The sequence below is a fragment of the Rhinopithecus roxellana genome, chromosome 5 (assembly GCF_007565055.1).
Source record: "Rhinopithecus roxellana isolate Shanxi Qingling chromosome 5, ASM756505v1, whole genome shotgun sequence".
In the NCBI taxonomy this organism is placed as follows: Eukaryota; Metazoa; Chordata; class Mammalia; order Primates; family Cercopithecidae; genus Rhinopithecus; species Rhinopithecus roxellana.
Genome location: NC_044553.1, coordinates 37,680,685 through 37,706,967, shown reverse-complemented (window position 1 = coordinate 37,706,967; position 26,283 = coordinate 37,680,685). Strand labels below are relative to the sequence as shown.

The 26,283-nt window shown below is 40.7% G+C and overlaps 2 protein-coding genes across 6 annotated transcripts in view; both read left to right on the top strand.

Moving 5' to 3' along the window:
- TRPM7 (transient receptor potential cation channel subfamily M member 7) overlaps nt 1-7,576 on the top strand; it is a 130,598-nt gene extending 123,022 nt beyond the window's left edge. For 4 of the 5 annotated variants that reach the window (XM_030930713.1, XM_010356602.2, XM_010356603.2 and 1 more), the window contains one exon: nt 6,069-7,576. In XM_030930713.1, the coding sequence (XP_030786573.1) occupies nt 6,069-6,199 (131 nt within the window). In that variant the 3' untranslated portion in view covers nt 6,200-7,576. The remainder of the gene's footprint in view (nt 1-6,068) is intronic. The other variant, XM_010356604.2, reaches the window with a different exon arrangement.
- Nucleotides 7,577-21,473: 13,897 nt separating this feature from the next.
- USP50 (ubiquitin specific peptidase 50) overlaps nt 21,474-26,283 on the top strand; it is a 53,837-nt gene continuing 49,027 nt past the window's right edge. The window contains exons 1-3 of the mRNA XM_010356608.2: nt 21,474-21,668; nt 23,324-23,518; nt 24,318-24,513. Of these exons, the coding sequence (XP_010354910.1) occupies nt 21,616-21,668; nt 23,324-23,518; nt 24,318-24,513 (444 nt within the window). The 5' untranslated portion in view covers nt 21,474-21,615. The remainder of the gene's footprint in view (nt 21,669-23,323; nt 23,519-24,317; nt 24,514-26,283) is intronic.

Sequence of the window (26,283 nt, the reverse complement as noted above, 5' to 3'; positions counted from 1 at the left end):
GACAGTTTCTTTTCAACCTGTAGTATCTTTTTATTTTCCTTGACTTTTTGCACTGGCAAGGATTTCCAGCACAGTATAGAATGTGTGTAGTGAGAGTCAACATATTTGCTTTGTTTCTGATGTCAGGGGAAAGCATTCTGTCTTTTCACCATTAAGATGATGTTAACCGTAAGGATTTTGTAGATGCACTTTATAAGGCCGAAGAAATTTCCTTCTCCTTCTTGTTTCTTGAGAATGTTTATCTTGAATGGATATTGAATTTCGTCAGATAGTTTTTTCCTGCATCTTTTGGTATGATCATGTAGTTTTTCTCCTTTAATAGGTTAATATAGTGTATTACATCAATTTATTTTTTTAATGTTGAACCAGTTTTGCATTCCTAGGACAAACCACATTTTGTTATGATAAATATCTTTTTTATTTATTGTTAGATTCAGTTTTTAATAATATGTTGAGGATTTTGCATCTATGTTCATGAAGAATATTGGTCTGTGGTAGGTTTGTTTTATGGGGCACTATGTTTGTTTTCTTTTACTATTAGGATAATACTTATTTTAAAAGTTCTGTTTTCGGGAATAGATTGTATAGAATTAATATTGTCCTTACCATAAATGTTTGATAGGATTGTCCAGTCAAACCATCTTGGCCTGAAGTTTTCTTTGTCACATAGTCTTAAAACTAAGCATTTAATTTCTTTAATACAGATAGGACTGTTGATTATCAAATTCTTCTTGAGTGAGTTTTGGTAGTTTGTGTCTTTTAAGGAATTGGTCTATTTCTTTTTAATTGTCAAATTTGGGGGCATAAAGTGATTTATGCTGTTACCTTACTATCTTTTTAATACCCATTAGGTCTGTGGCAAATCCTCTTTTTCCCTATCGCAGTTTGTGTCTGTGCTCTTTGTTTCTTGATCAGCCTGGCTAGAGGTTTATCAGTGTTATTGATACCTTCAAAGAATCAGTTTTCTTTCTTACTGTTTTACTCTATTGCTTTTCTGTTTTAAATTTATTTGATTTATTCTTTTTATTATTTCCATGTTTATACTTGCTTTAGGTTTAGTTTGTTCTTTTTCTAGTTTATTAAAGTAGAAACTTAAATTATTGATTCTCAGATCTTTATTTTATTTTATTTATTTATTTATTTATTTATTTATTTATTTATTTATTTATTTATTTTTGAGATGGAGTCTCACTGTGTCGCCAGGCTGGAGTGCAGTGGCGTAATCTCTGCTCACTGCACCCTCCACCTCCCAGGTTCAAACGATTCTCCTGCCTCAGCCTCTTAAGTAGCTGGCACTATAGGTGCATGCCACCACACCCAGCTAATTTTGTATTTTTAGTGGAGTCAGGGTTTCACCATGTTGGCCAGGATGGTCTTGATCTCTTGACCTCGTGATCTGCCTGCCTCAGCCTCCCAAAGTGCTGGGATTACAGGCGTAAGCCACCACACCTGGCCTCAGATCTTTATTTCTAACAAGAGTTTTAGTGCTATAATTTTCCCTCTAAGCATTGTTTTAGCTCCGTCCCTCAAATTTGGGTATATTTTATTTTCATTTTTATTTACTTTAAAATAGTTATAATTTCAGTTATTTCCTCTTCAATGTATGGATTGTTTAGAAGTGTCTTGTTTTAGTTCTTACTTTTAAGTTTTCCAAATGTCTTTTATTGATTTCTTACTTAATTCTATTATAAAAGAAACATACTTTGTACTATTTCAATTAAATTTTTTTTAACCTTACAGATTTATGGAGCTGGGTTTGGTGGCTCACACCTGTAATCCCAGCACTTCGGGAAGCCAGGGTGGGTGGATCACCTGAAGTCAGGAGGTCGAGACCAACCTGGCCAACATAGTGAAACCCAGTCTCTACTAAAAAATACAAAAATTAGCTGGATGTGGTGGTGGGTGCCTGTGATCCTACCTACTCAGTAGGCGAAGGCAGGAGAATCACTGGGACCTGGGAGACAGAGGTTGCAGTGAGCCAAGATCGCACCACTGCACTCCAGCCTAGGCGACAGAGCAAGACTCTGTCTCCAAAAAAAAAAAAAAGTTTATGGTCTCTGATCATTCCATGTGCTTTGGAAAGTAATATATATTCTGCTATTGTTGGATGGAGTATTCTGTAAATATTAATTAAGGAAAGTTTGTTGCTAGTGTTCAGATTTCTGATATCCTTGCTGGTTTCTGTGTGTTAGTTCTATTGATTAACTAGAAAGGAGGTCTCCAAGTATAATTGGATTTGTCTGTCTTGCTTTTCAGTTCTATCAGTTTTTCCTTCATGTGTTTTGAGGCGTTGTTCTTAGATGCATACACATATACTATTGTTAATGTCTTCTTGGTGAATTGATTATTTTATCATTGTGTATTAATAATATCATGGTAATTTTCCTTATTTTGAGGTATGCTTTTTCTAACCACTCCAGCTATCTTTTGATTAATGTTTTCATCATATACCTTTTGCCAATCTTTTTTTCAAAACATACACACACACATCTATATATAATTATGTTTAAGGTGGGTTTCTTGTAGACAGCATATAATTAAGTTCTTGATTTTGTTTTAAATCTAAACAGTTTCCATTTTTTAAGCCAGCACGGTGGCTCATCCCTGTAATCCCAGCACTTTGGGAGGCCGAGGAAGGCAGATCATTTGAGGTCAGGAATTCGAGACCAGCCTGGCCAACATGGTGAAACCCTGTCTCTACTAAAAATACAAAAATTAGCCAGGCCTGGTGGTGGATGCCTGTAATCGCAGCTACTTGGGAGGCTGAGGCAGGCAAATTGCTGGAATCCTAGAGGCAGAGGTTGCAGTGAGCAGAGATCACACCACTGCGAGACAAGAGTGAGACTCCATCTCAAAAAAAAAAAGCAATCTGGCCCAGATCCTTCATTTTCTGGATTATATAATTAAAGTTGAGATGTCTTGCTCATTGATACACTTACTAGTTAACAACATACTTAAGATGAGCTATAATTGTGTTTCCACTGTTCTTTGTACAGTAATTGCAGATTAGCTTGTATTCCCTAAAGCCATACTGACATAGTCTTGAATTTAAAATTTATCAAAAATAATTCATGTATTTGCAAATATGTGTTTGGATTATTTAATATAGGCTGTTTCTTAGATTAAAATTAACAGTTTATGATTCAGTGAGGTCAAATATTTTTATTTTTAAAAAAATAAAAAATTAGTTTATATTCTGAGTATCAGTTGTATTTTATATGGAGATAAAAATATAAGGGTTTACACCATGGCACACATATACCTATGTAACAAACCTGCATATTCTGCACATGTATCCTTTTTTTTTTGAGGAAATAAAAAGAAACATACATATATATATGTTTATGCATGATTTGGTTAGTTTATAATGTTGATGTTACTGCATTGTTTCCAGTTCTGCAACTATTTTCATATATGTCCGTAACTTCTTAAGTGATTTCTTCCTGTCCCATACCTATAAATATGGTTATATACTGATCATAGCAAATTTATCTGGAGATTTATTTCCCAAGCTCTTGTTTCTGTTCAGCTACCTATATTTCTACTTGGATACTATTTTATTTTATTTTGTTTTATTTTATTTTATTTTATTTTATTTATTTTATTTTTATTTTTATTTTATGTTATTTTTTGAGACAGGGTCTCACTCTGCCACCCAGGCTGAAGCAGAGGGGTCCAACCGTTTGGCTTCCCTGGGCCAAATTGGAAGAAAAATTGTTGGGCAGGCACCATGGCTCATGTCTATAATCTCAGCACTTTGGGAGGCCGAAGTGGGCAGATCACTTGAGGCCAGGAGTTCAAAACCAGCTTTGCCAATATGGCAAAAACCAGTCTCTGCTGAAAACATAAAAATTGGCCATGTGTGGTGTCACAGGCCTGTAATCCCAGCTACTTGGTGAGGCTGAGGCACAAGAATCACTTGAACCCGGGAGGTGGAGGTTTCAGTGAGCTGAGATCGTGCCACTGCACTTCGGCCTGGGCAGCAACAAGACCTTATCTAAGAAAAAAGAAGAATTGTCTCGGGCCACACATAAAATACACTATCACTACCATAGCTGATGAGCTTTTAAGAAAAATTATAAAAAATGCCATCATGTTGTAAGAAAGTTTATGGATTTGTGTTGGGCTGCATGTGGCCTGTGGGCCGAGGATCGGGCAGACTTGCTATAAAGCATCTTTAGTAATCTGTCCAATCCAAAATTCTTGATTTTCATCTCCCACCCTACATAGAACTCTGTTTCCCCATCTCATTAATGGTTACCCAATTGCTCAAGCCCAAAACCTAAAACTATCCAATTCTTCTTTTCCCTTGCCCTTCATAGCCAATTCATCAAATTCTGTCTGTTCTAATTCTGAAATTCTCCCTAGAATTCATCTGCTCTTCTCTGTCTTCATGGCTAGCACCTTGTTTCCTGGATTGCTGCCACCCATTATCTCACAAGATTTTACATAGTCATCAGAATAGTTCTTGAAACAAATGTGATGGTGTTTCTCTCTTGAGACCGCTTAAAACCTTCCAGTGCATTTGTATTGTATCTGTACTTCTCATCATAGCTTGTATCTTTTAAATAAAGATCAGTAAACTTTTGTAAAGGGCAAGGTAGCAAATATTTTAGGCTATGTAGGCCATGTGGTCTGTCCCAGCTACCCAATTCTACCATCGTGGTGCGGAAATAACCATAGACTGTAAACAAATGAGTGTGACTGCATTCCAGTAAAACTGCTTACAAAAACAGGCAGCAGGCCAGATTTGGCCCACAAGCTGTAGCTGACAATCTTGGACATTAACTGCTGTTTGAGCTCAATTTCTACTAGTTTTCCTCTCATTTACCTTGCAGAAGCCACCCTGTCTTCTTACCATTCTCAAAGCACACTAAGTCCATTTCCTTCTGACAGTCTTTGCAGTTAACCCTCCCTCTGCCTAGAACACTCTTCCTAGAGCTTTGATAGTTCACTTCTCAATATTCAGGTATTTACTCAAATCTCTTCCTCTGGCTTTCCTGCCCAGACGTGTTTGAAAGAATCACCCTATACCATCTTCCATCTGTCCCTCATAATAATTCACTACACTGTTTTTTTCAAAGCACTTATTTTATTTTTGTTTTGAGACAGGATCTCACTCTGCCGCCCAGGCTGAAGTGCAGTGGCATGACCTTGGGTCATTGCAATCTCTGCCTCCTGGGGCACAAGCAATCCTCCCACTTCAGCCTTCTGAGTAGGTGGGACAACAGGACACACCACCACACCTGGCTAATTTATGTATTTTTTGTAGAGATGAGAGACTTCATGTTGGCCAGGCTGCTCTTGAACTCCTGACCTCAAATGATTCTCCCACCTTGGCCTTGGAAAGTGCTGGGATTATAGGCATGAGCCACTGCACCCTGCCTTCAAGGCACTTTTTACTGCTTATAATTCTGTTATTTTTCTGTTTGCTTATTTTTTTGTCACCCACTAGAATATAAACTCACTGAAGTCAGGGACCTTGTCTGGTTTGTTCACTACTACATTCTCACGCCTACATGAGTTTCTGACTTATGGTCAATGTGTAATTATTTGTTGAATGAATGAATGACTTCATTTTTATGTGTATAAATTTGGTGACTACTGAATTTATAACAACCTGATGGAAAACAAGTCTGACATGTTTGGAGAAAAATTGATTAGAAAATTTCCTAATTCAGCTGGGCACGATGGCTCACACCTATAATCCCAGCACTTTGGAAGGCCGAGGCAGGTGGATCACCTGAGGACGGGAGTTCGAGACCAGCCTGACCAACATGGCGAAACCCTGTCTCTACTAAAAATACAAAAAATTAGCCAGGCATGGTGGTGCATGCCTGTAATCCCAGCTATTCGGGAGGCTGAGGTAGGAGAATTGCTTGAACCCGGGAGGCGGGGATTGCGGTGAGCTGAGATCGCACCATTGCACTCCAACTTGGGCAACAAGAGCAAAACTCCATCTCGAAAAGAAAAGAAAATGTTCCTAATTCTCCATTTCTAAGAAATACTAACTTTTTTCTTTTCTTTCTCTCTCTTTTTTTTTTAATTGTTGTGGGTGTTCAATGTAGATCTGAAGAGGAATGATTATACGCCTGACAAAATTATATTTCCTCAGGATGAGCCTTCAGATTTGAATCTTCAGCCTGGAAATTCCACCAAAGAATCAGAATCAACTAATTCTGTTCGTCTGATGTTATAATATTAATATTACTGAATCATTGGTTTTGCCTGCACCTCACAGAAATGTTACTGTGTCACTTTTCCCTCAGGAGGAAACTGTTTGGTAATATAGAAAGGTGTATGCAAGTTGAATTTGCTGACTCCAGCACAGTTAAAAGGTCAATATTCTTTTGACCTGATTAAACTAATCAGTCAGAAACTCCCTATAGGATAGAGCTGGCAGCTGAGAAATTTTAAAGGTAATTGATAGTTAGTATTTATAACTTTTTAAAGGGCTCTTTATATAGCAGAGGATCTCATTTGACTTTGTTCTGATGAGGGTGATGCTCTCTCTTACGTGGTACAATACCATTAACCAAAGGTAGGTGTCCATGCAGATTTTATTGGCAGCTGGTTTGTTGCCATTCAAGTAGGGAAATGAAGAAGTCACTCAGCCTTTTGGTTAAATGGCAGTCAAAATTTTCCTCAGTGTATTTAGTACGTTCAGTGATGATGTCACTAGTTCCCAGGTAGATGCTTGTTGGGCATGGGAAGGGAAATGACTTGTTCTAATTCTAGGTTCACAGAGGTATAAGAAGCCTGAACTAAAGACCATTTTCAAGAGGGACGGTATTTATGAATCAGGGTTAGGCTCCATATTTAAAGATAGAGCCAGTTTTTTGTTAAATAGAACCCAGATTGTGTGAAAGTGTTAATTGGGTTTTTTAAACATTGTTTTATCAAGTCACTGTTAAGTAGAAGAAAGCCATGTTAAACTGATATATAACCTAAATTATAAAAGGAGAAATCTAACTCACTCATCAAGGGAAGTTGTGAGGAAAGTTAAAGTACTTTTTCTCTATCTATGTCAATAGTGACAACACAGAACTTACTTCTCCAAAGATTTTATTGATTATTATATCAAATCAGAATGTAAACATGAACTCTTGCACATATTTAAAATTGTGTTGGAATATTTGAACATGAATGCTGTTTGTGGTACTTAAGAAATTAATTCAGTTGGATTGTCATTATGTGATACTGGCAGATTGCAGTGCAACCTTATGCCAATAAAATGTAATTTAACAACCCCAGATATTGTTGAATATTCAACAATAACAAGAAAAGCTTTTCATCCAAGTTTTATGCTTTAATTTTTTTCCTTTTTTTTTTTTTCTTTTTGTTTCCTTGGTACTAATTTTAATTTTTATTTGGAAGGGAGCAATATAAAGCTTATTTGTACTCAGTAGTGTATCTCATAGATACAGACAAGGCAAGAGATGATAAGCTGTTTAAATAGTGTTTAATATTGATTGGGGGTGGGGAGAAAAAAGTGTATTACTAAAGGTATTATATACATTTTGTATATCATTAAATCTTTAAAAGAAATGAAATAAATTTATTATTGTTTACAGATGTTTAGTGAGTTTAATCATTCTGAAGAATCTGACATTTTCAGGGTGTCAATTTGAGTATCAATTTTTTTAAATGAACCATTTATATACCTATGCTTTTGATCTCCTATCTTGTACAATGTTTAAATTAATACTCATTTCTTACTGTCTTCTTAGAAATCTGTTTTTTGTTAGGCCAAAAAAGGGCAATGTGGGCTGTCTATTGATTTTATTTTCACAGGATTATAATAGTAGCTACATTTTTCTTCCTATTGCACCCGGCTGCTAACACTTATTTAGTGCCTACTACGTGCCAGATATTAAGTATTTCACATATATTAACCTATTTAATCCTTATAACAATATTATAAATAGGTGTTATTATCCTGTTTTGCAGATTTGTAAATCAAGGTGCTAGAGAGGTAAAGTAACGTTCCTAAGATTCTTACGTTTATTTAATAAGTAGCAATGATAGGATTTGAACCCACGCTGGCTGCCTTTCATCTATACTGTTTTTGTTTTGTTTTGTTTGTCTCGGTGGGGCATGGTGGCTCACGCCTGTAATCCCAGCACTTCGGGAGGCCAAGGCAGGTGGATCACTTGGGCTCAGGAGTTTGCGACCAGCCTGGGCAACATGGCAAAATCCTCTCTCTACTTTAAAAACACGAAAATCAGCCCAGCACGGTGGCTCACGCCTGTAATCCCAGCACTTTGGGAGGCCAAGGTGGGCGGATCACAAGGTCAGGAGTTTGAGACCAGCCTGACCAACATAATGAAACCCCATCTCTACTAAAAATACAAAAAATTAGCTGAGCATGGCATCAAGTGCCTGTAATCCCAGCTACTTGGGAGGCTGGGGCAGGAGAATCACTTGAACCCGGGAGGTGGAGATTGCAGTGAGCCGAGATCGTGCCATTGCACTCCAGCCTGGGCAACAGTGTGAGACTCCATCAAAAAAAAAGCTGGATGTGGTGGTATGCGCCTATATGTAGTTCCAGCTACTTGGGAGACTGAGGTAGGAGGATCACTTGAGCCTAGGGGATTGAGGCAGCAGTGAGCTGAAATCATGCCACTGCTTTCCAACCTGGGCGACAGTGAGATCCTGTCTCAGAAAAAAAAATAGAGACAAGCTCTTGCTCTGTTGCCCAGGCTGGAGTGTAGCAGCGTGATCATAGCTCACTGCAGCCATAAACTCCTAGGCTCAAGCAATCCTCCTGCCACTGCCTCTTGATTAGGTGGAACCACAGGCATGCGCCACCACACCTAGCTAATTTTATTTATTTATTTATTTATTTTTGTTCTATGAGTTGGAGTCTCACTTTGTTGCCTATTTATTTATTTTTGTTCTATGAGTTGGAGTCTCACTTTGTTGCCCAGGCCAGACAGTGGCATAATCTTGGCTCACTGCAACCTCCGCCTCCCTGGTTCAAGCAATTGTCATGCCTCAGCCTCCCAAGTAGCTGAGATTACAGGTACCCACCATAATGCCTGGCTAATTTTTGTATTTTCAGTAGAGACAAGGTTTTATCTTGTTGGCCAGGCTGGTCTCAAACTCCTGACCTCAAGTGATCTGCCTCCCCCGGCTGCCCAAATGCTGGGATTATAGGCTTGAGCCACCATACCTGGTCAATACCCAGCTAATTTTAAATATGTATTTTGTAGAGATGGGGTCTTGCTGTGTTGCCCAGGCTGGTCTCAAATTGCTGGGCTCAAGTGATCCTCTCGCCTGAGCCTCCCAAAGTGCTGGAATTGCAGGCATGAACTTGCTGCACCCAGCCTCATCTGTGCTGTAAATTATGTGCTATATTGACTCTCAATCATGATGACCATTGGTGGTTTCTGTACCATTTCCTGTTACTTTACTGAAACACACCTACTCCATTAATTTCTTGTACCATTTCCTGTTACTTTACTGAAACACACCTACTCCATTAACTTCTTGTACCATTTCCTGTTACTTTACTGAAACACACCTACTCCATTAACTTCTTGGGTTAAGTCTAGAAAGTAACAGTTCACTTGTAAACCACATTTTTCATCCCCAATAAGTATTTTTTTTTTAGATTATTGAAGTTTATTATTATTACCCTGTGATGTAAAGGTGTCATTTGCTTAATCTCTTTAATTTTTTATTCTCAACCTCATCTTACTGAAGAGAATGAAACTCTTTTACCATAGTTTTAAAATGTGGAATTCTCAGCCAGGTGCAGTGGCTCACGCCTGTAATCCCAGCACTTTGGGAGGCCAAGGAATCATCTGAGGTCGGGAGTTCGAGACCAGCCTGGCCAACATGGTGAAACCCCATCCCTACTAAAAATAAAAAATTATCCGTGGGTGGTGGCACGTGCCTGTAGTCCCAGCTACTCAAGAGGCTGAGGCAGGAGAATTGCTTGAACCCAAGCAATTCTGAGGCAGAGGTTGCAGTTAGCAGAGATTGCTGCCACTGCACTCCAGCTTGGGTGACAGAGCAAAACTCCATCTCAAAAAAAAAAAAAAATGTGGAATTATTTTCTGCAAAAGTTTTCTAATGGTATACCTTCTTCAGTGTGTCGATATATGTATGCCATTATTTTATAAGTAATACATGTTGATTGTATTGGAAATTATAGAAAAGATTATATTGGATTGTTTAGAAAAAGTTTTTAAATATGAAGAAAAATATAAAAATTACTCCCTTGTTCCAGTTTCCCCACTCTCAAGTCAGACTATGTTGCTTTCATAGTTAGTAGCTAGCAGCCTACCCCACTAGATTATATGTTTCACAGAGGGAGGGGACCCTCGAGACTTCACCGGATGAGGAGCACCCAATACCTTGCTTGCTGCCTGGTTTGTGATGGGCACACTGTAAGAAAAAAAGTCTGAATGACAAAGTGTTCTTCCATAATACCAGACTTCCTCTTGAAAAAATAGGTCATAATGTTGTAGTCTTATATGCTTAAGTAGACAGTCAAAGCAAGAATACTCAATAAATGGCTATTTATCACTTGAAAGATCAAGTAATTATTTACAGAAAATGGTGTGTCTACACAACAGGGGTTTTTAAATTTCTCCTTATTTAGCATATCTGATCTTATTGCTTCCTAGCTGGGTGTCAGCAAGGCATCTGTATTTAAAGTTTCCAAATAATCTTTGTGCTTTTTCTCAAGAAAATTCCAGGCTGAGGCTCTGGTGCTCTCTAGAATATGATTTTCTTTTTCTAACTTCTTTGGAAACTCCTTAAAGCAGAGTTCCGTTCCTGGGGCCCATGATTCCACACTGGTGAGCATGAAGATGGGAGGGGATGTGGTTGTTCTTCAGAAAAAGCACACACTTCAGGCTAACAGTAAATAACACCAATGAACAGAGCACTTTCTTCATGTGCTGTCCGAACCAACATTAGGCTCTCTCCTTGTATTTCCCTTGGAATTTCTGTGTAATCCTGCATTGCAGAATTTTTCTTTCATTTTAATTATAAGTATCAGTATATGTTTCTTAAATATGAAGAAATTTAACATTATTACACCTGAAAATTTAACCAAAACTGTTGTCAAACATATAATCATTGTTCTAAAAAAAATTTTTTTAAGTAATTTGTATTAGGACACAGAAGGTCCATACATTGCAGTTGCTGGCTCGTTTTGTTTTTTTTATTGGAGACAGTCTTGCTCTGTTGCCCAAGCTGAAGTACAGTGGAGTGATAACCTTCGCTTCCCGGGTTCAAGTGCTTCTCCTGACTTAGCCTCCCAAGTACCTGGGACTACAGGCACCTGCTGCCATACCAGGCTAATTTTTGTATTTTTAGTGGAGACGAGGTTTCACCATGTTGGCCAGGCTGGTCTCCGACTCCTGACCTCAAGTGATCCGCCTGCCTCTGCCTTCGCCTCCCAAAGTGCTGGGATTTTAGGCACGAGCCATTGTACCCGGCCAACAATCGCTTGTTTGTAAAGTCTCTTAGTGTGTAGGTTTCTGTCTCATCTTTGCCCCCAGCTTATGTTTTGAAGAACCAACTTATTTGTCCTGAAAAGTTTACTGCATTTGAGATTTTGCTGATTGTTTCCTGCATGTGTCATAAACTAGTTGTTAGTTGTCTAAAGGCCTGATAGATTCAGTATTGAATTTTTGGTAAGAATGCTTCATTGGTGGGGGTATATAATTCTGTTAGGAAACACATGCCTGCTTGTCTTTTTGATGGTCATTGCCTGGATCCATTATTAATTAGGTCAGTGGTGCTCATGGTGGGTCACAGACCCCTGAGAGACTCCCCAGGACAATTTCAAGGGGTACGTAAGATAAGGTCAAAACTTCTTATAATACTAAGATATTATTCTCCTTTTTCACTGTGTTGAGAGTTTTATTGATGGAGTAAAAGCAGTGATGGGTAAAACTGCCAGAACCTTACCATGAATCAAGTGAAAATTAGAATTTTGGAAAACTTGCCTTTAACACCAGTAGCACTATAGCTTCCTAATACTTTCCTAATGAAATCAGTAGTGTTGATATTAAAAAAAAAAAAAAAATTTTTTTTTGAGACGGATCTTTACTCTTGATGCCAAGGCTGGAGTACAGTAGCGTGATCTCCACTCACTGCAACCCCCGCCTCCCAGGTTCAAGTGGTTCTCCTGCCTCAGCCTCCCAAGTAGCTGGGATTGCAGGCATGAGCCACCATGCCCAGCTAATTTTTGTGCTTTTAGTAGAGACGGGGTTTCACCATGTTGGCCAGGCTGGTCATGAACTCCTGACCTCAGGTGATCCGCCCGCCTCGGCCTCCCAAAGTGCTGGGATTACAAGCATGAGCCACCGCGCTAGGCCAAAAATGATTAGTATATAATGAGATGTGTCAGTGTTTCGAAGATCTGCATAACTAAACCAGGATTTTCGGAATGACCAACACATAGTATTACAAAATAATGCATGAGTGAAAGATCTAACATAGTAGAAAAGGTTTATGAGGTTTCAGAGTCTACATTATAATTAACCTTTAGGAAACTACTAATCCAATTTTCGTGTCCTCATCCTCAAGAATATCCGCAGCTATCTAAAAGGCTATTAAAATACTCCTTCCCATAAAGAACTATAATAATCAAGATCGTGTGTGATACTATGATAGACATAGCAATCAATAAAATTGAAATAAGAGGTCAGATGCAGTGGCTCGTTCCTGTAATCGCAGCACTTCGGGAGGCAGAGGTGGGTGGATCACTTGACGTCAGGAATTTGGGACCAGTCTGAACAACATGGTAAAACCCCATCTCTACTAAAAATACAAAATTAGCTGGGTGTGATGGCTCATGCCTGTAATCCCAGCTACTTGGGAGGCTGAGGCAGGAGAATTGCAGACTCCATCTCAAAAAAAAAAAAAAAAAAAAAAAAAAAAAAAAAAAAACAAGACAGCCTAATGTTAAAATGGCCTGAGGTCTGAATAGTTATTTTTTCATGTATACATTGGATATGTATATATCCATCCAATGGAATACTGTTTAACAATTAAAAAAGAATGAAGTACTGACATTAAGGGTCTTTCAATTCTAGAGCTACGGCATTATATCTAGAGCTACGGCATTATAATACACTGCAGTGCAAAATGGATCTAAATAGATTCGGACTGTCATTCTTACCCTGCCACTTATTCCATGAGTGACTGGCTTACTGAGCAACCCTTTCTGACAGTACTTAATAGTGGTGGTGTGAAAGCAGAATGAGTTAAATATTGGCACGTGGGGGTCTCAAGTATTGGGTCCCTCTTTGCTACCTTTTTAATTCAGGAATTCCAATGAGGACAGGAGGACATGATGGGAAACAGAAAACATTCTGAGAGTAATTTTTTTTCCTATGAAGGAATTTATGTTGTAGCTTCTTCCATTAGTACTCTAATTAAAGTATGACCATACACTTAAGATCTTTGTAAATGTGTCTAATGTGCATCAGAGTGCATAAGTCTAACCCATCTCAACGTTTGGAAACAGGCACTTTTACTCTTTAAGAATGAGATTAGCGGCCGGGCACGGTGGCTCAAGCCTGTAATCCCAGCACTTTGGGAGGCCGAGGCGGGCGGATCACGAGGTCAGGAGATCGAGACCATCCTGGCTAACACGGTGAAACCCCGTCTCTACTAAAAAAAATACAAAAAACTAGCCGGGCGAGGTGGCGGGCGCCTGTAGTCCCAGCTACTCGGGAGGCTGAGGCAGGAGAATGGCGTAAACCCGGGAGGCGGAGTTTGCAGTGAGCTGAGATCTGGCCACTGCACTCCAGCCTGGGTGACAGAGCGAAACTCCTTCTCAAAAAAAAAAAAAAAAAAAAAAAGAATGAGATTAGGGGAAAAAGGCTAAAAGTTGGGGCAGGATGGTACAAGGTATTAATAAAAAGTGGCCACAAGCACCAAATGTAAAGCTAAAGTAATCATACAAGTGTTCAACTACATACAAATGCATATGTAAGAAGACTAATGAGGCCAGTCGTGTTGGCTCATGCCTTTAACCCCAGCATTTAGGGAGACTGAGGCTGGAGGATCGCTTGAGACCAGGAGTTCCAGACCAGCCTGGGCAACATATTGAGACCTCATCCCAACAAAAAAGTTAATAATAATAATGATAGAAAACGTGGGAAGAGTTGGAAGTACAGAGAATAATCCAAGTTGTCAGTAAGTTGTCAATGGTTTGTAAACTATATGAGTGAATACTTGTATTTTATTCAGTATTACACACGTAGCATGATGAGTGGCATAAAGTAAATGCACGTTTTCTGGATTAATAAATGAGATACCATAGCTTTTTGTGTTTTGGGGGTTTTTGTTTTATTTTGAGACAGTCTCACTCTCGCCCAGGCTGGAGTGCAGTGGTGTGATCTTGGCTCACTGCAACCTCCATGTCCCAGGCTCAAGCGATCCTCCCACTTCAGCCTCGCCCACCACCACACCCAGCTGATATTTTTCTGTTTTTCTGTAGTGATGGGGTTTCATTAAGTTTCATTAAGTGCCCAAGCTGGTCTCAAACTCCTGGGCTCAAGTGATATACCCAACTTGGCCTCCCAAAGTGTTGAGATTACAGGTATGAACCACTATGACTGGCCACAATAACTGTTTAATAGAAGTCCTAGAATAAAAACGCTAGAAGGAAGGAAACAACCCACTAAATGCCACATTTTGTGATTTTGCAAGTAAAGAAAGAAAAAGTTGACAAGGAACAGATTGACATCAAAATTCTCACATAGTAGGCTAGGGGCAGTGGCTCACACCTGTAATTCCAGCACTTTGGGAGACTGAGGTGGGAGGTTAACATAAGCCCAGGAGTTCGAGACCAGCTTGGGCAACATAGTGACACCTTGTCTCTACCAAAAAAAAAAAAAAAAAGCCAGGTGTGGTGGCATGCACCTGTAGTCCCAGCTACTCTGGAATCTGAGGTAGGAGGATTGCTTGAGCCTGGGAGGCAGAGTTTGCAGTAAGCTGTGTTTGTGCCCCTGCACTCCACCCTGGGCAACAGAGTGAGACCCTGTCTTAAAAAAAAAAAAAAAAAAAAAAATTCTTAGCTCCTGTATGTAAGAGGCAGCAAAGCAATATTTGTAGGGGAAAGAGGGAGGAAGTTGAATCCAGTCATGTGATGGCATTCCCAGAAAGTCTACTACCCATGCTTTTTGGAAAATGTTAAGGATATCTTCAAAGAAAAATAAATAGGAAGACACAAGGGGGAAAAAAAGGCACGGAAGTAAACAATGGTGTATGAAACACACAAACTTAAATGCTTACTGACTTGTTTGTTTTGTTTTGTTATTTTAGAGATGAGGTATCACTGTGTTACCCATCCTGGTCTTGAACCAACTGCAAGCAATCCTCAGTGCCTCAGCCTCACAAAGTGCTGGGATTACCAGGGCAAGCCACTGCACCTGGTCACAAATGTTTTTTGAAAAATGTAAACTAGAATAAAATTTTTTAAAATATTGAAAGTGATTCAGGGGAAGATAGTAAAAGCACACTAAAGGTTTCGTTTCTATTTGGGAGAAATTATGGGTGTTTTTGACACTGAAAGGTAATTCTAAATGTGGGTAGCCCTTGCTATCCTCACTTGCACTGTGAGCTCAGGAACTATATAAATTAATGTACATTTTCACACAAACTCACGGCATCCAGAGTTTAGAAACCAAATAGGTTGGGATAATACAGTATTCTTTGCTATTCAAACCTTAGACCCAAATAGATTAAGGTAACAGGTTACTTTTTTTTTTTTTTTAATATTTAAAGGAAATAAACAATTATAAAAACAAACACAACTTCTTGGCCATTAGAAGGAAATAAAAAAGTTTGAGGGGAAGGAGAGGATTTTTACAAAATAATCCACTAGGGCCAGGTGTGGCTCATGCCTGTAATCCCAGCTACTTGGGAGGCTGAGGCAGTAAGATAATTTGAGCCTGGGAGTTCAGGAGGTGCCTAAGCAACATGGCAAGATGCTGTCTCTAACATACACACCCACACTAACAGGAAGACCAGGCCCCAGGTCCCCTTCATCTTCATTCATTCGTAATTTAGTCTAAAATCCATTAGGTTTCAGACCAGTCATAGGTGTTCATGGTGGGAGGCAACAGTGACCTGGTGGGGTGTATCAGCAAAGCAGGGTGAGGATAGTGCTTGTGTGTTGTGTAAAGAGGGGAGTGGGGTTGATGTCAGCAGCGACAGGAGATTAGTTATATGCAGAGGGGTTGATCAAATAAGGAAATATATTGAGGACAATGGGAGGTGCCTCTCTGTTGGAGATGGGGTTGTAAATATGTAAAAGGGAGGAAACTAGAATAAATCCTGAATTATAGGTTTGGAATTGGAATTACTGGCATGAATTCGTGGTTCCCAAAATATCAAGATATATTCAGTATGGTAGCAATACTGAAAAAAAAAAAATGGAGAGATGTACCTATGGATGTGGATGTATGTATGCATGAGGACCTGGAAGCAGCAACGCTGTAATAACATGACTATACCCAGCTCCCAGATCTTGGTTTCTAAATACCATTCTTCACTGAAAGGAACCAGGGCTCGGAGAAACACCTGACTTCAGGATTGGGGCAGGAATGGTACTCTGGAAGATCTTGCTGTGCCAAAAAGAGGAAGTGCTCAAAGAACAATGAGGACATGTCAAATGGATACAGAAGACATCTTGAAGGGCTTCCTGCAGGCTAATCTTCAGACAATTTGAACATCCAAAAAAAATCATGGCCAGGCATGTTGGCTCACACCTGTAATCCCAGTACTTTAAGAGGGCGAAGTGGTTGAGCTTGAGACCAAGAGCTCAAGACCAGCCTGGGCAACATAGTGAAACCCCCATCTCTACAACAAAATTAAAAACTAGCTGGGTGTAGTGGCATGTGATGTAGTCCCAGCTACTCAGGAGGCTGAGGCAGAAGGATTGCTTGAGCCCAAGAAGTTGAGGCTGCAGTGAGCCAAGATCACACCACCGCACTCCAGTGAGCAACAGAGCGACACCCTGTCTCAAAAAAAAAAAAAAAGAAAATATCAGATGTGCACCCATAAAAAAGGATGAGTTCATGTCCTTTGCAGGGACGTGGATGAAGCTGGAAACCATCATTCTCAGCAAACTAACACAAGAACAGAAAACCAAACACCACATGTTCTCATAAGCGGAGTTGAGTAATGAGAACATGTGGACACAGGGAGGGGAACATCACACACCAAGGCCTGTCAGGGAGTGGGTGGCAAAAGGAAGGATAGCATTAGGAGAGATAGCTAAAGTAGACGACAGATTGATGGGTGCAGCAAATCACCACGGCACATGTATACCTATGTAACCTGCACGTTCTGTACATGTATCCCAGAACTTAAAGTATAATTTAAAAATAAATAAATAAAATATCAGATGTAATCCATTGAACAAAACGGGAATTTGTGAGTCCATGCTGATTAAAAGAATAAACAGAGACATAGCCAGGTGCGGTGGCTCACGCCTGTAATCCCAACACTTTGGGAGGCCAAGGTGGATCGCCTCAAGCTCAGGAGTTCAAGACTAGCATGGGCAACATGGCAAAACCCTGTCTCTACAAAAAATACAAAAATTATCCAGGCATTGGCGACACGCGCCTGTAGTCCCAGCTACACGGGAGGCTGAAGCTGGAGAATCGCTTAAGCCCGGGAAGTGAAGGTTGCAGGGAGCTGAGATTGTGCCACTGCACTCCAGCCTGGGGGACAGTGAGACCCTGTCTCAAAAGAAAAAAAAGAAATGGAGAAACTTCTCTTTATAGTAGAGTACCAACAGATGAATGTAGTCAGAATAATGATATTAGAAAATCACCACTTGGCAATCACCATAGCAAAAATTAATCCGGCCAAGAAACATCAATTGCTAAAACTAGTGTATGAAAGTTTGATGAGGAACAGAGCATTTACATAGTCTCAAAGTCCTCCCTGCAAAATGCTTCCTGATGATTACGAAAGGAAAAACTACATTGGAGAAATCTGGGAGACTCCACTTCATTCAAGTTATCACAGTTAATCACAGTTCACATAACCAGTGCTGGGACAAATCAAAATTGTATAATATTTGATACAAATGCAATATGAACACAGCTTCACTTCAGTGATATTCTTCATAAAAATGCATAATGTGAATCTAATCATGAGGAAACATCAGACAACATTGTTCCCATAATGTTCTTTTATGGCGATTTTTTTTTTTTTTTTCTGATCCAGGATTCAGTCTGGATAGATGTAGCTTCTGAATAGAAATTAAGGGATATTCTTCACAATAATTGGTCAGTAATCTTCAAAAGTCAAGTTCATTAAAATCAAGGAAATACATAGAACCGTTTCAGGTTGAAGGAGCCTAAAGGAGACATGACAACTAAATGCAATGTGAGATCTCAGCTCAACTATATCTGGTTTTCCTTTTTGTGTTTTGTTTTGTTTTGAGACAGAGTCTTGTTCTGTCTCAAGGCTAGAGGGCAGTGGCGTGATCTTGACTCACTGCGATTTCTGCTTCCCGGGTTCAAGGGATTCTCGTCCCTCAGCCTCCAGAGTAGCTGGGGTTACAGGCCTGCACCACATGGCCAGCTATTCTTTTTGTATTTTCAGTAGAGACAGGGTTTCGACATGTTGGCCTGGCTGGTCTCTAACTCCTGGCCTCAAGTGGATCTGTCCGCCTCAGGCTCCCAAAGTGCTGGGATTGCAAGTATGAGCCACCACTCCTGGCTTTTGGGGTTCTTTTTGAGACAGGGTCTCACTCTGTCACCCAGGCTGGAGCACAATGGCACAATCACAGCTCGCTGCAAACTTGACCTCCTGGGCTCAAGTGACCCTTCCATCTTGGCCTCCTGAGTAGCTGGAACTACAGTCATATGCCACCATGCCCAGCTAATTATTATTATTATTGGTAGAGGGAGGGTGGGGAGTGGAGTGGAGGGGGAATGGGGGTGGAGGTGAGGGATATTCTCACTGTGTTGCCCAAAGTGGTCTTGAATTCCTGGACTCAAGCGATCCTCCTACCTCGGCCTCCCCAAGTGCTGGAATTATAGGCATGAGCCACCACACCTAGCCCCATGTCTGGTTTTGTTTTTTGTTTTTTGTTTTTTTTGAGACAGAGTCTCGCTCTGTTGCCCAGGCTGGAGTGCAGTGGCCGGATCTCAGCTCACTGCAAGCTCTGCCTCCCGGGTTTACGCCATTCTCCTGCCTCAGCCTCCCGAGTAGTTGGGACTACAGGCGCCCACCACCTCACCTGGCTAGTTTTTTGTATTTTTTTAGTAGAGACGGGGTTTCACCGTGTTAGCCAGGATGGTCTCCATCTCCTGACCTCGTGATCCGCCCGTCTCGGCCTCCCAAAGTGCTGGGATTACAGGCTTGAGCCACCGCGCCCGGCCCCATGTCTGGTTTTAAACTAAGTTTAGTAGTTTGTTATATAGCACAGAACATTAACACATAGATAATCTAACTCATGAACATAGATACAAAACCCTTGAACAAAAAGATTAACAACTAGAACCCAACAATTCATGAAAATAACTGCATCACAAACAAAATATACCTGAGGAATAGAAGATTAGTTTAATATGTGACCATCATTGATAATGAACAACAATAACAGAATAAGGAAGAAAATCTCATGATTACCTCAATAAATACAGAGAAATCTGGTCATAATCATGAATCTATCCATTCATGATTACAACTCTTCAAAACTATGACTGCAAACATCATGCTTAATGGTGAATTATCCAAAGCTTTCTCTCTGAGTTAAGGAATTAGCTATCTCCACTTCCATTCACTAGTTTACTATGTTCACTTTTTTCTTTTTTTTTTTTCAGACGGAGTCTCGTTCTGTCACCCAGGCTGGAGTGCAGTGGCCGGATCTCAGCTCACTGCAAGCTCCGCCTCCCGGGTTCACGCCATTCTCCTGCCTCAGCCTCCCGAGTAGCTGGGACGACAGGCGCCCGCCACCTTGCCCGGCTAGTTTTTTGTATTTTTTTAGTAGAGACGGGGTTTCACTGTGTTAGCCAGGATGGTCTCGATCTCCTGACCTCGTGATCCGCCCGTCTCGGCCTCCCAAAGTGCTGGGATTACAGGCTTGAGCCACCACGCCCGGCTAGTTTTTTGTATTTTTTTAGTAGAGACGGGGTTTCACCGTGTTAGCCAGGATGGTCTCGATCTCCTGACCTCGTGATCCGCCCGTCTCGGCCTCCCAAAGTGCTGGGATTACAGGCTTGAGCCACAACGCCCGGCCTTTTTCGCTATTTTACTGGCAGTCCTCACTCGTAAAGAAGGTAAGAAGTAAGACTCAGGAAAAAATTAAACTGATTTTGTTGCAGACAATTTGAATGTGTTTATAGAAAAGCCAAAGAACCTATGTGAAAAGTAGACTTAAGTAAGTCAAGTTAGGCTTACTTTGAGATGGAGTCTCGCTCTGTCGCCCAGGCTGGAGTGCAGTGGCCGGATCTCAGCTCACTGCAAGCTCCGCCTCCCGGGTTCACGCCATTCTCCTGCCTCAGCCTCCCGACTAGCTGGGACTACAGGCGCCCGCCACCACGCCCGGCTAATTTTTTGTATTTTTTAGTAGAGACGGGGTTTCACCGTGTTAGCCAGGATGGTCTCGATCTCCTGACCTCGTGATCCGCCCGCCTCGGCCTCCCAAAGTGCTAGGATTACAGGCGTGAGCCACCGCGCCCGGCCTCTTTTTAATTTTTTAAACTTGCAGAAGAGTTGCAAGAATAATGCTCTTTAGTGGGCCTTCACTTGGATTCACCAACTGCTGGCGTGTGGCTTTACAGTATATGCTTTATCACTCCCCTTCCTTCCCGTCCTCGGGTCCCTGTGTCTTCCTGAACCGTTTGAAAACAGGTTGCATATATCATGCCCCTGTCCCCCAAAAAACTTCAGTGTGTATTTTCTAAGAACAAGGGCATCCCCTTGCATAAACACAGTACAATTTTATCAAATTCAGAAGATTCAACATTAATAGAAAAAACTATCTGCATATTATCCATATTCAAATTTCATCAATTGTTCCCATAATGTTCTTTTATGGCAATTTTTTTTTTTCTGATCCAGGATTCAGTCCAGATAGATGTAGCTCCTGAATAGAAGTGAAAGTCCTCCCTCCCCACGGTGAGGAAATTCCCTCAGGGCTCCTAGGTGTGGTGTAGTCGCTGGTAAGGGGGAATGACTGCCCAAAGCAGGCAGGGTTGCCGTAGTGTCCACTAACTCAGTGGCGGTAAATCTTCTGTGCACATGTAAGTGTGTGTGTGTGTGTGTAATATATACACACGCAAGAGAAACTGAGTGATGGAGGAAGGGAGGTTATATGTAGTTCATTCTCTGAAGCCTAATCTTTTTAAAACATTTCAGACAACCAAGTAACAGTGTCTCATGGCAACATGCTAGAATCTTGAAGGTGAATGGAAAGGATTATGATGTATGGAAAATCCAAGTTGGAGTGGTGCCTGATACAGGTGAAAATCAGTTTGCAGCTACTGGAAGAGAGAGGAGCATATCAGTTGTTTAAAACAAAAAGTCAGTGTTAACAGGCTCAGAGAAATGGAAGTTGAAAGGAATAGTTGTAGCTGCTGAATAGAAGTGAAATTCCAACGTGGTTCCATTAAAATGACTTCTCAGCGATCTCTCCCTGCAGATGACTTCGGTATCTACTATGTCCTGTGAGCCTTGATCTACTACAGCTTTCTAGATAAGCCCAACTCAGAGGAGTCAGGGGATACATGCTACATGCAGGAGGGTTCTCCCAGGTGTGACCCATGGGAGGTCCCCCGAAAGGAAGGAAGATTGTACCTAATATCTTGGCAATAAATACATGTTCTTCCTAAAGGGTGACAGTCTAGGACCTCCTGTGGTATCAGTGAGTAAAAGTGAAAATGACCATTCTTATAACAGTGAACACTTTTCAAACTGGCATAACTGTGCTTAAAAGCATGTATGAGGTGAGTCACTGTCTCATGGAGCCCCAACTTTAGATACAATATATGGAAAGAAAAATACCAGAGGACGTAGATACCAGGTTGCCTGGCACGATATAAAAAATTACAAGAGGAAGCTCTGTGCAGGGAGAGGAGGTGCCCTTTGGAATCCTCAGGTTCTCTCTGTGCAGGCAGGTCTGGCCAATTCACATGAACACTCTAATCCTGTAGCTTACTGGGAAGGACATCCTAGACCAGTCACTTAAAAAAAGTTTTTAAGTTGTCATTTATTGATGAACCTGTGTCAAGTACCTTGCGTGATACCTTCATAATCCTCACAACCATCCTATAAGGCAGATGACATTATTCATATTCTATAGACAAGAAACAGACATAGAATCCCAGATCCTATAACTAGTAAATGGCATAGTTGGGATTTAAACTAAGATCTATTTTTTACAGAGTCTGTGCGCTTTCTCCTTTCCATGTATATATGTGTGTGTGTATTTATATGTATATAGCTATATACATATATACATATATGTGTGCTCTTAAGATATCTATATGCATGCTCTTAATATGTGTATATGTTATGCTTTCAATATATATGCTATATATACATACATACACAAATATACACATATATACATCACATATATATAGGCAATCTTAATATATATAAACCCAAATATCTTAAAGGATAGATATATTGGGAGAGAGGGAGGGAGGCAAACAGATGATAGGCAGATATTCCTTTTCTCTACATACCACCACACACCCCGTGGGTAAATGACTAAATCACTTCAAACCTGACATCTCATCTGTAAAATGGGATGTAAAAATAATTGTTCCTACCTTACACAATTGTTGAGAGATTTAATGGGAAAATGCATGTTAAGTACTTAAATAGTGCCAGGCTCACTACCTGATAGCTATTGTTTTATTAACTTTTAATAATAATAATAATAATTTAATTACTTGTCCAGCAAGTTGTCAGTTGTCTTGCTTTGGTTTTAGAAATAAATTTTTATCTGTCTTATTTGGCTTCAGGCACTTGTTCACAGTTCTGTTCTAAGTAATGTAATTTTGTTTTTAATTTAATTTATGTAATAGAGACAAGATCTCACTATGTTACCCTGGCTGGTCTCAAGCTCCTGGCCTCAAGCAATCCTCCCACCTCGGCCTCCCAAAGGGCTGGGATTACAGGTGTGAGCCACTATTCTCCGCCATGATGTAATTTTAGACTCCAAGTTCCCATACTTCCTGTCCTTGGTGGGGAATGCGTTTGGAGGAAGTCTTACTAAGAACTCTTCTTTATTTCACAATATTGAGAGGCTTATTGTCATTTGTACTTATTTTGTTCTCTCAAAACCCTTTCTTTCCATGTGGCACCAACACAGTGCAGAGTGCACAGATTACTATGATACTCTTCCAGTTAAGGAGGCTGATGGGAGCCAGCCCTGTTTTCAGGGCATCACTGGCTTGAGAAACTTGGGCAACACATGCTACATGAATGCCATCTTACAGTGTCTCTGCAGCATCTCGCCGCTGGTGGAATACTTCCTCTCCGGGAAGTATATCACTGCTCTTCAAAAGTAAGACCATTTGCGTTCCCTGCAGCCCAGCTCCCACCCCCACTTCCCCACAGGTGAGGTTAGAGAAGGAACTCTGGAATCCCTATTAAGGGATTAAACAAACAAGTCAGTAGAGGTTGTAGCTTCCCAGATAACATGCTAGAGTAAGTAAAAGTGGGAAGGGCAACCAAGAAATGAATGCAGCTCCTTTTTTTTATTTTTATTTTTTTAATTTTTGTCGTTGTTGAGACAGGGTCTCGTTCTGTTGCCCAGGCTGGAGTGCAGTGGCATGATCTTGGCTCCCTGCCACCTCTGCTCCTCAGGTTCAAGTGACTCTCCTGCCTCAGCCTCCTGAGTAGCTGGGATTACAGGCATGCGCCACCATGCCTGGCTAATTTTTTTGTATTTTTTTTTTTTTTTTTTTGTATTTTTAGTAGAGAGGGGGTTTCACCATGTTGGACAGGCTGGTCTTAAACTCCTGACCTCAAGTGATCCACCTCTCCCAACCCACCACCTCGGCCCCACAAAGTGCTGGAATTACAGGCATGAGCCTCTGAACCTGGCCTCCTTTTTTTTTCTTTTAGACAGAGTCGTGTTCTGTCACCCAGACTGGGGTGAAGTAGTGGTATGATCACAGCTCACCGCAGCCTCGACCTTCTGGGGGCTCAAGTGATCCTCCTGCATTGGCCTCCCAAAGTGCTGGTGTTACAGGCATGAGACACCACGCTCTTCTATTTTGAGACTAATTTCCCAGGCTTGGGTGATGAGGTGCCTTCTTTTCATTAAATCAGCCAGAAACATATCCCTTTCTTCTTCCAAGCGATTGCAGCGAGGTTGCCACTGCTTTTGCCTACCTGATGACAGACATGTGGCTGGGAGACTCAGACTGTGTCTCACCAGAAATATTCTGGTCAGCTCTTGGCAACCTCTACCCAGCATTTACGAAAAAGACACAACAAGATGCTCAGGAATTCTTGATTTATGTCCTAAACGAACTTCATGAAGCTCTAAAAAAGGTAAGTAGAATTAATGACCTTGAAATAGGGTGGTTCTGCACTTTTATCAGCAACTTCCATTTCTCATTCTTTTGCTTGTTCAGTTAATATTGTCTACTTTGTGCCAAGCACTGTGCTAGGTGTCCCATGGAGAACATCCAAGTTAGTATTTGAATGTGTAACTATATTTACCAAACTTACCTGTCATCAGAATCACCTGGGAAGATTTTACAGCACAGATGTTAACGCACATACTCCAGGGGTAATGAATTACAATGTCTTTGGGGAAAGCTTACTTGGCATTTCCAGTGGTCAGCCAGGCGTGGGAAACACTAGTCTACTTTTCTTTGGAAATAAAGGCTGCATGGACTAGTTTTTAAAAGTGCAAAATATATTCCTCATGAGAAATAACATAGAATTTTATAGCTTACATTTTCTTGGGACCTACAAATCCATGAAAATATTAAGCTTGATATTAGATTAAGCAACAGATCTACGCACTACAAAGTTTCATCCTCATACCAAACATGCCTAACCCGAATTCATCACCGAATTAGGACATACGTTTCATTAAACATGAAGTCTTCAGTTACTCTAGAGGTTTTGCCTTTATTTACAAAACTCACTGCCCTTAGTCTTGGTCTGAGACCCACATTCTCTGAAAATGTGTCCTTGACTTTATGCAATGTCCTTCTGCTAATGTTACCTCACTGCACCTCTAATACCCAGGGAATGGTTAGCATTGAGATTGCAAACTATAGCTATTAATTGTTCTCTTTGGCAGGCCTCAGTTCCGTTTTTCATTTAGAGTAATAAAAAAAATTCATGGTCGGGCGCTGTGGTTGACACCTGTAATCCCAGCATTTTGGGAGGCTGAGGCGGGTGGATCACTTGAGGTCAGGAGTTCGAGACCATCCTGGCTAACATGGTGAAACCCCGTCTCTACTAAAAATACAAAAATTAGCCAGGCATGTTGGCGGGCACCTGTAGTCCCAGCTACTTGGGAGGCTGAGGCATGAGAATTGCTTAAACTCAGAAGGCGGAGGTTGCAGTGAGCTGAGATCCCGCCACTGCACTCCAGCCTGGGTGACGGAGTGAGACTCTGTCTCAAAACAACAACAACAAAAAAACCAACAATGAAAAGAAAGAAAAAAAAATGTATTCATGGCAGTACTTTTTAAAGAGAAGAGGCGAGTGGGCAGTAAAAATCACTGATGTCCTTTTCTACAGCCAATCTGAAACAAATAGCATTCTGTTTCCCAAGATCAAACTAGGAATTAGGGGAATTAAGTTACTGTCAGGGTGGAAGACTTTGGCAGCAGAGTGTGACGAAAGGAGCAAGCAGAAGTGGAATGGTGAGCACAGCCCCAGATTAGAGCCAGCTATGGAGCTAACGCATCTTCAAAATGTATATTCTACTGAGGCTCTTCAATCACTGAAAACTCAGGGTGTGCCCAAGAAATGCTGTTGCTGAGTATGAGCTAGATCCAAACCAGGCCACAAGGCTAGTTCTGCCAGGCTGCCTTAGGAATTTCAGATTTGCTCTCTTATCTTTTTTAAAAAAAATTAACCCTGTAGAGACAGGATTTTGCTATGTTGCCCAATCTGATCTCAAACTCCTTGTCTCACATGATCCTCCCAACTCAGCCTCCCAAAGCACCACGATTACAGACATGAGCCACTGTGCCTGGCCAAGATGTGCTCTTTTAAAAAAGTGTTTTCTATAAGTTAAAGGAGAAAAGGCTACAGAATTTAACCTAAAGGGACTGGAGACAGGAAAGATTGGATTTC